Source organism: Pterocles gutturalis, unplaced genomic scaffold (genome assembly GCF_000699245.1).
Source record: "Pterocles gutturalis isolate BGI_N339 unplaced genomic scaffold, ASM69924v1 scaffold46083, whole genome shotgun sequence".
Lineage (NCBI taxonomy): Eukaryota > Metazoa > Chordata > Aves > Pterocliformes > Pteroclidae > Pterocles > Pterocles gutturalis.
In genome coordinates, this window is record NW_010127323.1 from 1 (window position 1) to 13,170 (window position 13,170).

The 13,170-nt window shown below is 39.4% G+C and overlaps 1 protein-coding gene across 1 annotated transcript; it reads left to right on the forward strand.

Moving 5' to 3' along the window:
- Positions 1–2,359: 2,359 nt before the first annotated feature.
- COPS3 (COP9 signalosome subunit 3) lies at positions 2,360–10,548 on the forward strand. The gene is made up of 11 exons (XM_010079239.1): positions 2,360–2,484; positions 3,971–4,083; positions 4,184–4,233; positions 5,088–5,180; positions 5,894–6,073; positions 7,271–7,411; positions 7,707–7,880; positions 8,740–8,826; positions 9,168–9,281; positions 9,874–9,954; positions 10,201–10,548. The coding sequence occupies exons 1-11, from the start codon at positions 2,360–2,362 to the stop codon at positions 10,252–10,254; spliced, it is 1,212 nt and encodes a 403-aa protein (XP_010077541.1). The 3' UTR covers positions 10,255–10,548.
- Positions 10,549–13,170: the final 2,622 nt, after the last annotated feature.

A 13,170-nucleotide genomic window follows, 5' to 3' on the forward strand; every position in this document is an offset into this window, starting at 1 on the left:
CTCAGGCGCGGGTCTGGCGTTCCTGCTCCCCCCTGAGGGAGCTGCTTGGGCCCTTCGGTCCTCGGAGGGGTTCAGGCGGCGCGGGTTTGACAGGACGTGAGGGGCCGGTGGTGCTCCGCGCCTCCTCTCCAGGGCAGCGGTAACGCGGTGGTTTGCAGTAGCTGGAGGTACCGGCCGTGGTGCCGAAATCGGGGGGAAGAGGGGGCATCACAGGGAATTTAGCGGGGATTGTAGAGCCCAGCGTGTCGCCTAGCTGCTGAACGCTCAGCTTGTGACATGTGTGTTTTACAATACGTTTCAGAAGTGTTAGCGCCTGGGGACAAAGTAGAGTATGGACCGAACAGTCCTGCCTAGGAGACTGTCTGTCAGAGTTCCCATAACCGAGCGTTCAGAAAGTGTTTTAATAACCGTAGTTAGAATTCCTGGGTTTCATTGCCAAACTCCTGATTTTCCTATCTCTGAGTACAGCATCTCCTAGTTCTTGAACTTTCTGTTGATGCTCCCAAAAACGTCTGCTGAGTGTTTCTCTGCACAAGATGTTTGCTCCCTGGAACTGATGAAAAATTGATGCTTTCCTCTGTGGCCCCAGGCTTTAGGTCTGGCAGTTACTTTTGGGTGGAGCTCCAACTTTCTCTTACTTTGCTTTAATTTGTTGAATATAGAGTATTTTTACTGGGATTATCAGATACAAGAGACAAACTATACCTGCAAGGTGCAGGTACAAACCAGATGAAAGATGATTCTTTTTACATGTGTTGTTTAGCTGGGGAACTTCTTATAACAAGGTTTTGTAGATGCAAAAGGTTCAAGGAGAAACTGGTACATTTTATAGAAGTTCTCCCATTAGGGATGAGCCAGATAGACATTCTCTGTGAGAAGGTAAATGCAGGCTGCTGGGTGTTCTGAGAGCACACAGAAGTACCTGTACTGGGGGTGGTGGTTTCTGGTTATCAGCGTTTGGCTGCCTGGGAGGTGACATAAATGGACATTTGGTTGGGCCCCGTGTGGATATTTCCGCTTGCACTGTAAGTTGTTCAGTGTGTGTTTGTGGGTAGAGGGTTGTTTTGGGGTTTGTTTTTTTTCGGTTTTTTTTTTTTTTTTTTTTTTTCCTTGTTTTTAGAGGAGTGGTAGATGGTAGCTGTAGAATGGAAGATTTCTCTGGTAGGGGGGACACCAGAAAGAACCGAGGCTTTGCAATGCTTGAATACCAGTATCAAACCATAGAGTGTTTTACAAGCCCACTCCTTTCCATGCTTACGCCTGGGGTTTTAATTCCGTATGAATAAAGCAGTTTTGGGGATGGGTTTCTGGAGTTCCTGGGCTCTGGTCCCTCATTTGGAACTTTTGATCCTTCTATTACTTCAAAGCTAATGTTTCATTGCTAGGGCTTCCCATGTTTTCCTTGTCAAAGGAAAAGGCCAGAGAGCTGAGGATAGTGTAAACCTCTGTGAATGGAGGCACTAATCCTCATTTTATGAAGATTTTTGTAAGGGTGAGAGAACCTCTGTTTTTTTCCCTCTAATCTGCAAGGATTGGACATTGAAACAGTACTCTGCTTCAGAAAGACACAGTCCAAATTCAAGTAATTGGAGAGGGGGGAAGAGTTTGAAAGCAGTTCATGGTAATTAGTCTGCTTTCTTTGTAAGTTTTTTTGGGGGCTTACTGTACCTTCCTAATTCAAAATAATTCCCTTTCATACTGTGTTTATAGCTCCCAACAAATAGAATAATATTGTAGTTTTAATTATATGAAGTAAATTTAATAACAGATTGTTTTAAAGATCCTTTTGTTGTAGGCTCTTAGTTGTAATTTTAATGTCTACTTGAAAAAAAAAATGCTTATGAGCAGACCTGAAAAGCACATAGGGCACTTGAGAAGGCGAAAGGAACAAGCTCTGGTGTTGGGAGGAAACTGGTTTTGGTACTGTTTTGTTTTTTCCCTTATAACACGTAGAAGGAACAAGTGTAGATAAATTTATCCACAGGACAAAATTTTGCATCACAGTACACTGGTCAAAGATTTGTAGGCTTGGCTTAGCTGGAGCTTGGCGTTGATGAGACCCTGAAGCCCCCTCTCTAACCAGGTGAGCTGATGGCTCTTTTCCTGGTGTGTTTGTGTTCTGAGGACCTTCTTTGCAGCCCCGAGGGTCAGAAGCTTAGCTGTCACCTTATAAAAAACATATGGTGGGTACCTCACTTGTTGAAAGCTGATGCCTGTAGTATTAAAGAAAAGTAAATTCTCTGGGTGATATTGCTTTTTCCTCAGGTTATATACAGAGAAGCAAGGTGTAATGAAGTATGGGAATGTGTCAGTGTTCTCTAATTAGAGGCTGACGATGATGTTTTGTATTTCAGGGCAAATGACCCAACTTTGTGAACTGATCAATAAAAGCGGAGAACTGCTAGCAAAAAATCTTTCCCACCTGGATACAGTGCTTGGTGCCCTGGATGTGCAGGAACACTCATTAGGCGTTCTTGCTGTCTTGTAAGTGTTGCTTTCTTTTAATTAAATATCTTAGTATTAAAACTTCAGGCAACAGGCTGAATTGTCAACCAAATGTTTTTACTTCTAGCCATAAATGTTTTCAATCTGCATTTCTTAGAATGGTGCTTAGTTTCCTTCAGTGATGCACGTTTTATTAATAGAAATACCACGGCAAGTTTCTTTTTTCAAAAGAAAAAACCTCTGGAGCTTGTAAATGCCATTACTGTCAGATGGTAATATTGGGGGTTTGTGTTTCTCTTGTTTATGTCTTTATTTTTCCCTAAGTGTTTTCCAAAAAGGTATAAAACATAACTTTTAAAACTTAGTTGTCAGGGGATTAGTGTGCTAAACTGTAAGTATGAAGTAACACCTTTTTTTTTTTTCCAGTGAAGCATGGGTTCTTATTGTAGTTCTTGGGGTGTTTGTCTCTGGACAGCGTTGAGGCTCTTGCTGCTGTCTGTAGTTTAAGACAATACTTGAATTGCCATGGTGATGCGGAGGTGAGGTAAAGCTGTTTGGCTCTGAAGCTCAAACTGTTGTTTCTAGCTGTACCTAACTTCAAGGGAAGCGTCTGCGGGTTCCATTGTTATTTTAAGGTTCTCTTCTAAAGGAAATATCAGATTTCTAGTACTTGTTCTACTACCTTTTTGAAACAAAATGACTGTAATACATTGAGATAATGCACTTAATATTACAATTAATGAGCATCTCATAAAAATGCGTTATGGAATTGTCAAAAAGCAGGGCGTCGGTACAGTGCTAGCAGAACTGTATCATGGGCTCATGAAAACAGTCGTTAAAACAGCTGGAGGAAGGAAGAGAACTGTTTATAAGAAATAATAGGTAAAATGTAGTATTTGAAGAGACGGTGTCAGTGGAGTGCATAGGGGAGAGCTCTCCTGGCTGAAGCTGTGTCATGGCAAACCCTGCGCTGGTAGAATACGACTCCCTGGAGAGACAGGGCAGGGGCGGCAGCACGTAACCGGGACAGTCAGAAGCATTGCGGGGCCGGACAGTTCAGGATCTGGGGGGGTTTGAACTGCACATTATGGTGTGTAGCAACTGCAGTGTGGGGCAGGGTTGGGTACCTTCTGACAGCATTAAAGAGGGGTTTTTTATGTGTTTCTGTGACATTGATAGGATCCATAGCCCTCAGATGAGCATAATGATAGTTCATCTTACGGAAGAAGCAGTGCGCAAGGCTACAAATCTATAGGGAATGAAGCAACCACCAGAGACAGAGAAAACCTGGGAGTGAAGAGAAAGTGCTCCTAACAAGAGATGCACATTTAATAATTTAATAGCTGAGAAATCTTGAGCACGTTCAAGAAGGAGATGGCTGTAGGAGAGGCAAAAGCATCCAGAGAAGTTGGGTGGCTGAGTATTACAATTCGCCATCATTAGCCAGAGTTTCTACTATGATTGTAACTATTTTTATTATTCTCCAAATGTTAAGTGTTAAACCTTTTTGTTGTTTTTACTTCAGGTTTGTGAAGTTTTCTATGCCCAGCATCCCTGACTTCGAAACATTATTCTCACAAGTGCAGCTTTTTATCAGCACTTGTAATGGGGAACACATTAGATATGCAACAGACACTTGTAAGTTAAGCTTACTTTCAGACTTAATATTTTTTTATAGTTTCATTTTACTGATTTTTTTCACTGTTGTGTTTCTTTTTCATTTTTTAACTGTATTTAGTTGCTGGCCTGTGCCACCAGTTAACAAATGCCCTTGTGGAGAGAAAACAGGTGAGCAAGTATCATCTAGTACAAATAAACTACCTACATATCCAAGCTCTTAAAGGGGATGTTACCAGTCTCGCTTCAAAAAGATTTACCACTAACTTCAGGTTAAGTATTTTTGTGCAGCTCCTTACTTGTTAAGTTCACTGAGAGGTAATGTACCTAAACCAAGATTTTAAGATTTCTTTAAGGAAAACATAAGGAAGATAATTTTGGGGGGGGAGAGTCACCTCAAAACGTGTGCTCACACACAAACTAGAAAATCTGTCGTACCAAGAATGTTCTTCAGATAATGTGTGTGTGAGTAGAAGAGAGCTGCAAAAATTATTAGTGCTGGTGAGTCATTGATATTCTCCCCAGTGTTATGTAACGTTCTTAATGAAATGACTTAAAATGTAAAGGAAACTTCATTAAGAAATATTTGACCAATGTTTTTGTTGCTAAGATACTGACTTTTTGAGGCCGTTTTAGCAAAATCTAGCCTGAAATAGAAGTGGAGATTAAGTCCAGTCTAAGTGGAGTAAAGCGAGAGCCTTGCCTTTGTTATTTGGTGGGAGTTTAGATGGTGTCATGAAGTCGAGAAAGGTTTTCTTATTGATACAAATTACTGTATTCCTGATGAGGTTGGCTTTGTGGAGGAGAATTTATGACTTTATGTGGTTTATCAGGAGAAGTTGTATAGCCAAGGTTTATTTTATTTTCTGAGAGACTGCAGTATTCTACATAAAGGGAACCTCAAGTTAACTATTACTTAATGGAACCTGTCAATTAGTGTTATTTTTCATTTGTAAGTGTCAACATAAGATCCAATGTGCTGCCATCTATGAGAAATTATCTGAAAGAGATGTAATTTCTGACAGCCCCTGCGAGGAATTAGCATTCTCAGACAAGCCATAGACAAGATGCAGATGAACACAAACCAGCTGACCTCAATACACGCAGATCTCTGCCAGGTAAGGGGAGCATAAGGGCTTTTTATAGAGCAAAAGCTTGTAAAATACACATAACGCTTTGAGGAAATGCATATCCCCGTATTGCAGTATAAAAATAGCTTTTAACTGTTTTATTTTTTTCCGGTAATAAATATGATATACTGAAATAAAATCCCCTTTTGTTAATGGTAAATGTTCAGTCCCCAGATATTTGGTTTTTGCTGATGACTTCTGAAAGTCCTTTGGCCTCCCTTCTCTTTGGGCTGAAAGTCACCCAACAGGCTTCTCTTAGGCAGTGTAATTGTAATATCCAGATACTGTTTGCTCAAGTTTGACAAAAGGCATGTTTGTCTCGGTGTCTTTGGCCTGGATTTGCACTTCTGTCTCATTCTTGGCTCCTGGGATTTAGGGTTTGACAGGAATGTTTAGTGCACTATTTAGTGCTGCCAGCACGGTAGGCTGGGAGGCCTGGAGTTTCAAGCAGCTATGTCAGAGTCTAATTTCTTTAGGATTCAGATAACGTATAACAACTCATAATCGGTGTTGAGGGTTTTTAGAATATCGTGATACAGTGAATAATCTGTGTTACAGCACTACTGACATGCAGTGTGTTTTCACTCTTGGAAGACTGAGATTTATTAAATAGTACTAGATGAATTTAGTTTCAACGTATTCCTCATGGAAATTTGAATGAAAATGTCTAATTCATGAAAATTTGGTTTATTTTCTTGTAGCTCTGTTTGTTAGCAAAATGCTTTAAACCTGCCCTCCCGTATCTAGATGTGGACATGATGGATATTTGTAAAGAGAATGGGGCATATGATGCAAAGCACTTTTTATGTTACTACTACTATGGTGGCATGATATACACTGGGCTAAAGAACTTTGAAAGAGCACTCTACTTTTATGAACAGGTAACTTTAAATTTAATGATAAGTCTAAAATGTGATCAATTGTAGCATGTGTAATAGTGCTGAGAGAATGTATCATCTTTGGATTGCCACCAAGGATACCCGTAAAAGCCGTGAACCTGATAGAAACTACGAGCAATCTCCAATTATTTTAATTCTTAACTGTAGGGTTATAATTCTACTAACAGAGTTATGCTGCTGTTCATCATAATAACACAGAAAAACTGATTTGGGTTAGTGTTCACTCTTAGCTCTTATGAAAGGTACAGCCTGAACGGTGCTTTGTAAAGTGAAGTAACAAGCAGACTGTCTTAAGAGGTGTTTTCCTTTAAAAAGGTCTCTCACAGCCAAGTAACTAGTGCACCACAAAACTATGCAACTCAAAGGTTGATGTTAAATTTATCTCACTATAAATATTTTTCAGATGCCTGCTTATTACCGCTCGCATAGAAACAGTTCACAGGCTGACATGCAGAATTGTGTGTTGTTAAAGAAAAATAGTTCAGTGGTTTTGCTAAGACCTTTGCTCATTTTATGAGTGCAGTTACGCCTCTTCAAGGCTATGACAATATCTGATGCTTTTACTTTCCCTGTGGAAGAAGAGAATATCCAAACTGGGAAAGCCTCAGATGTGTGTGTGGGGGGAAATGCTGTCAAATGTGCAAAATAAACTGGTGCAGAGTTTTTCTTTTCTCTAAACAAGGGTCAGCTCTTGAGCAGTTAGCAGTATCATAGTAAATTAAAATCCCTTTTCCCTATTCTGCAGACCTCTTTCAGCATACTTAAATATGAGATCTGATGATGTAATAGCTTTGTAAAACCTTTTTAAGGATCTGTGTAAATCCAGGTTCTACAGGAACTCTATAATCATTCCTGGTAACAAGTAGCTACAGGTGATTTCTAGTACAATGTTAGATACGTACCAAGGAAAGAAGTTTTGATTTGATCTTAACAGGGTTATTTTAAGGTAGGCATCACTGTAATGTGATATGTTTTGAGTTTAGAATTTACCTTTTTAGGACATTTTTGGATAATTTTGACAGAAGCTAGCTAAGCTTTGATGCTCAAAGGTGAATTTCATATGTTATTGTATCCTTTCTGCATGCAGCTTTAAAATGAGATTTTTGTTAATGCAGTAGCTACCAGGATCTACCAGGAAGAATACTAAATTTCTATTCCATTTCTTTCTTTCTTGCTTAGGCAATAACTACTCCAGCTATGGCAGTCAGTCATATTATGTTGGAATCATATAAAAAGTATATTCTAGTTTCTTTGATACTACTTGGCAAAGTTCAGCAGCTACCAAAATACACTTCCCAGATAGTTGGTAGATTCATTAAGGTAAGTCTTGTGAATGGACTTTTTCTTGCTCTCCGATAAATAGAACTGTCATACAGAGGACCTTGAATGATGTTTACCAAATCTTGTATTGCAGAAATACAAATTTAGTGTATGAGGATCTATCATTGCTGTAAAGCTATGTATGGGGATCCCATAATTATTACAAGAGATGTTTGAGCTACTTAAATTTACTTTTATCCCTCCGTGGCTTCTAATGTTGCAGTAGTGAATAGATTTTGTGAGGCTCGTTGGACACCGTGTGTTTTAAGCAGAGTTCTCTTTTTTCTAATTGCAGCCCCTTAGCAATGCTTACCATGAATTAGCGCAAGTTTATTCAACCAATAAACCCTCAGAGCTTCGAAATCTGGTGAACAAACACAGTGAAACATTCACAAGGGATAACAATATGGGGCTGGTTAAGCAATGCTTGTCATCTCTCTACAAAAAGAATATTCAGAGGCTAACCAAGGTAAGATGTAGTGGTTTTGCTTTGCTGAGAAATTGTGATTAGTTTTTCTTCAAGAGTGTATGTCTGAAATGTATTCAATTCAGAGCAAAATGATAATGTAGTAGTGTCAGAGAAATTATTTGTGTCTGAGAAACAAATGAGATTAAAATGCTCTATATAAAAACCAATTCAGTTGGCTACTTATGCATTTAACAGGTGGTTCAATATGTCTGGCTATCAGAGGGGTTTGCCTGTGAGATTTTAATACATAATCAAAAAAGTTGTGAGCGCTGCTACCCAATGACCTTCATCTCTATTGGAAAAACAGGAAACCTGAACTTTACAGGTTACTTCATTAGAGAAGAGTGAGTGGGACAGATTTTGGAAGTGTCTGAACTAAAAGGAAAAACAGCAGCAGTAGAGTGATGTGCTCCTTCAGCTGAGAGATTAATCCTTAAACGTGATCAGGGGAAAGGTCTTTTTTTGCAAGCTTGAATTATGTTTGTTGCGGTAGAACTAACCTCAAAAGTAATTCAATACATGTATCTCTTGAAGGAAATTTAAGGGATCAGTTGCCTTATTCATGTAGAAAGGTGAGGGAGGAGGTTGGATGTGGTCAAGACTGTCTGGGGTAAAATGGAATTGCAGCAATGGAGTAATGTCTCTGTGGGTTTGCTCTGCACACATGTGCAGTGTAATGAATGGATATCTTTGGAGGAGGAACCGACTCCACTCTCATGGTGCTTTTATAAGTAATAACGATGTGATCCACTTGTTTCTTCCCATCAGACTTCAGAATAAGATTGCATAGGCCATGAAGGATGGATAGGGAAAGTTCTTAGTGTCTAGTTTTAATCATTTAATACTTCCTAAATTTCAGACATTTTTAACATTGTCATTACAAGACATGGCAAGTCGAGTGCAGTTGTCGGGGCCCCAAGAAGCAGAAAAATACGTCCTCCACATGGTAAGACTTCTGACTTGGCTGAACTGTTCTAATTTAAAAGCCGATACAATTTAAGACTCTAAGTGTTTGGGTTGGCAGTGCATGTTCTGAATGGCTGAAGAATGATTCTTTTTCAAGGTGAAGGAAATACTGTCAGTCTGCTGTGGTGTTTAGACTGTTATAAAAAAATCTTAAAAGATATTGTGTGCCTAAGATAAAGCATGCATGATTTGTCTTTGGGAAGCTGTTGGGAAATAAAAAGCAAACAAGTTAAAAGATGATCCCACAAGGAGTCCGTGTGTTGTAGTTACCTGAAATTCTGTTCTTAGTGATATGTTACATTAAATCCTCTCTCATTTCAGATAGAAGATGGTGAAATCTTTGCAAGTATTAATCAGAAAGATGGTATGGTCTGTTTCCATGATAATCCTGAAAAATATAACAATCCAGCTATGCTTCATAACATTGATCAGGAGGTAAATCTTTATGCTATTACTGCTTGTGGAATTCCTACTGAAGAACCTTAGTCTGTAATCAGAGAGCTGCTGGGAGAAGCCAGTGTAGGTAACTCACATGTGAGCTTGAGGGCTATGAATCATTATTCGACTATTTCACAGCACCAGTATTTAAAGGTTTTAGTTTGATTGTCAATTATGTCAATGCATTTCCTGTTGTGTCTTCTGTACAGCTTGGGATGTTTCAGTGGACTGACTGCTTAATGTGGTGATGGGAACTTACTTGAATTTAATAGATTAGAAAGATTGTTTATTTAGACTTCAAGGATCGCTTCCACTAGCTGTTGATAACTTGCCTGTAGGTTGAGGTGGTTGACCCTCATGGGACTGTCTAGCAGTGCCCTTAAAAAGGACTGTTAGAAGGCCATGGATCAAAATAAGGGAATAAAAAAAATGGTCTGACGCTTTTGTCTGGGTGATGAGGGGTGAGAACATTTTGACATATGGAGCTTTTGTGATGGCAAAAGGTACTGGTTCCACATAGCACAGCCATGAAATATCCTGAAGATCATGTACAAGCTAAACAAAGTAATCAACTTAATATATTTTTAAGATGCTGAAATGTATAGAGCTTGATGAACGACTGAAAGCCATGGATCAAGAGATCACTGTGAACCCTCAGTTTGTGCAGAAGGTAATTGATTTACTGTCTTGTAAGAGTATGTAAGAGATTCAGTGCCATGTTGCACTGGATGTCATATTTACACTGTTAATAATTACATCTAAATAATATGTGCATAAACATCATGCTTTAAAACAAAAAGGAAATGCATGTTGTTTTATCACACTTCATTTTCCTACATGTTAACTTCAAAGAACTGTGTCTCAAAGGTAAACCTTCAGACCTGTTTTTGAAAAGAAATAACTCTCTCCCTTCCAGAGTATGGGCTCTCAAGAAGATGACTCAGGGACCAAACCATCCAGTTATTCCTGAAATTAATGTTGCTCACCACTCCGCTTTCAAGTAAAAGCTTATGAAAGAATCACGCCTGGAATAGGGCATTGAGGAGTTTCACGAAGAGAGCAGAGAGAACTGAGCTTTGCTTTTCACCTGGACATTAAGAAAATAAAAGAACACCCTCTCAGTACTGTATAATATCAGAAATATTCTCTGCAAAGAAAACTGAAATCTCAAAAGAACCTTAAAAGTCTGTTGTGGATTTATTTATCTTCAGATTAACATCGTTAATGCATTAAATAATCTACCTTTTGTTTTAAAGGATTTGAATGTTGCTGTGTTTCTGTAGCAGTCCTTTTTTCTCTTCTGAAAAGAAGTGTTTTTCAGGGAAGAATACAAACTAGTGTTGTTTCACTTACAAGATAATTACTGGTTCATTATTCTGTATTTAAAGTTGGCTCAAAGTGCAGATTTACCACATGTATGGTGGGGGGAGAGGGGTGGAGTTTCTTCTCTACATCATAATTTGCATACGCCTGGTGTAGCTGGCTGCTGTCTATTAAACGAATTAAGAACTGTGTTCTTCCCAAAAGGATGAGGAGATTAATGAGTCCTTGGAAGGCAGAAATCTCGAGAGGGATCCATACATGGCAGCTGTTTATTATTTTAAGTTTCTGGTACAAAATGTTTCCTAATAACATTTGCTCTTAGATCAAACTTATTAGACCTAAACAAAAGGATATTTGGAAGGCCTTGGTGTTCTGGAGGATTCTAGATATGAAGTTGTTCACACTGAAAGAAATTTTCAACTTTTGTTCCTATACAATTGGCATGAAGGTACTCAACAGGCTGATGCTTTTCTGTGGTGGAAATCAGTCTAAGTGAAGGTCACGCTGTAGAGCTTTGTTTCCAGATAAAATAATTCTACATGGAATATAGAATTCTATCCATCTCTCAAAATGCAGGATTTTCTTTGGACATAACATGCTGGAATGCAATGTGGTTTTTAATTTGCTATTTTAAACATTAAAACTTTGTTGTTGGATTTTTTTTTTTAAGTGCTTCACCCCTTACATGAATGGGCTCTTAAATTTTCTATAGCTGTCATGTACCTGAAGATTCTCACTCTTAAAAAACCTTTGAAACACTTCATGTCAGTGCAAATCTCCTACTATCAGGCATAAATAAATCTGTCATCATCGGAATGCGAAAAGCTCAGCATCCAGTGCTTCCTACATAAACACCTGACTAGGAGCTGCTTGCTATCGCTAACCTGCTGGCTTCTTTTCAGGAACCTAAGTGGGAACTAAGCATTTCTGGCTCTGGCCGTGTGACACTTTTATGGATTGAGGTCACCTGTGGTTGAAAATACTCTGTGCTTCCAGTGCTGAGGCAGAACTTTTGGGGTTTTCACTTAAAATTGGTGTCTTTATTCTAGGAGAGCCTCTGTGGCAGCACTATGCTTTCTAGTAGAAGAGGTGTTATACCCAGGTTGTTTTCCTGGTGGTGAATGACATTTCTAAAGTATAAATTAGCAATTTCATACCGAGCACAGCATCGGTCCATAGTGTTAGTAGCTGACCACTGAGTACTTGGGCTTCCTGTCATAGAGACTTCCACGTCTGAAGGCAACTTTTACACCTGATCTTAAAGCAAAATCTTGGGTTTTTTTTTCTTAACTTGCCTTGCCAGTCTTGTAATTAAAGATATTTATGATTTTTGAAGGGTTTTTTCCTCTCTGGTACTGTGGGAGTGTTAAATTAGCAGATGAGTAGTGCTGTGGGCTTAGGGACAAAGCTGGGCTGTCACCGTGTTTACAGCCATATGCAGCAGTCATAGAAAGGGCTGCAAATGCCTAACCCCAAACTGCCACCCATACAAAAATGTGGATGGTTCACCTTTCCTAACCAAGGTCTCATTTGTATGCAGGATGCTTTCATGAAACTGGAGAAGAACCAGAAACGTCCACTTCGCAGTGGCTGAGCTTTCATACCACTGGTTCCTATTAGTGAGCGTGGATTTACCTGCGGAGAGCTGCACTGTGGCTTTTTAGCTGCGGAATTACGAGCAAACTAATATATGCAGCTGGCAAGTAGCAGCTACATTTTCATTTTTGCCTAAAGTAGATAAAATAAATCCATACTGCACATCAAAAGGATGGTAGAAATAGCTATGTGATAGTTTCAAATGATATATTGCATTATTTTTCTTAATCTGATTTTTAAGAGGGCAAATGCTTTTAAAGAACTGCCGAGGTTCCTTTGCTGGCGTGCACAGTTGTGCCGTTAAACTCCAATTGCTGTTGAAAATTCAAAGTCAGGTCCCACCTGTAGAATCAGTAGAGATAAAGCATTCACCAAAAGTGCTTCGGGGAAGGGCTTTTAAGTAATAGTTTGATAAACAGATACGGTCTGGCATCTGCGTGTCTTGAGACACTGTTGAGGTTAAGTCAGATTTTTAATGGAGTACCTCCGTCAGGGCTTGGAGCTAGTTGCATGGGCTGTGGTCAGCTGCGGTGCTTTGAGAACACGAGCTTTCTGGTTTTAATTTGTATTTATTGCAGGGAAAGACTCTTGATCAGATGTAAGAACACTGCGTGTTGTACTTCTCCACACTTAGGCTTTCAGAGCTCCTGTGGCTAGTTCTTCCTCTTGTGCATGGCCACAAGATGTATTCATGAAATACGGAGTGCGTGCTTTGATATCTAACTCCTCTTTCGCTGCATTTTAATGAGCAAGGATATAAAATGCAGTTCTGAAGGTAGCATTAGATCTGCAACTGCACTTCTTAGCCACAGGAGGGGTCTCTAGTTCAGTTACTATTAGCAGGTATTTCAGTGTTTCTAACTAAGGGTTAGAACCTGTTTGCGTACCACCACCCCTCCAATCTTTGAGCCGCTGAGGAGCCTTGGACCCCTGCTAACATGCCGTAGCACCACGTGCTTTTGCGTAA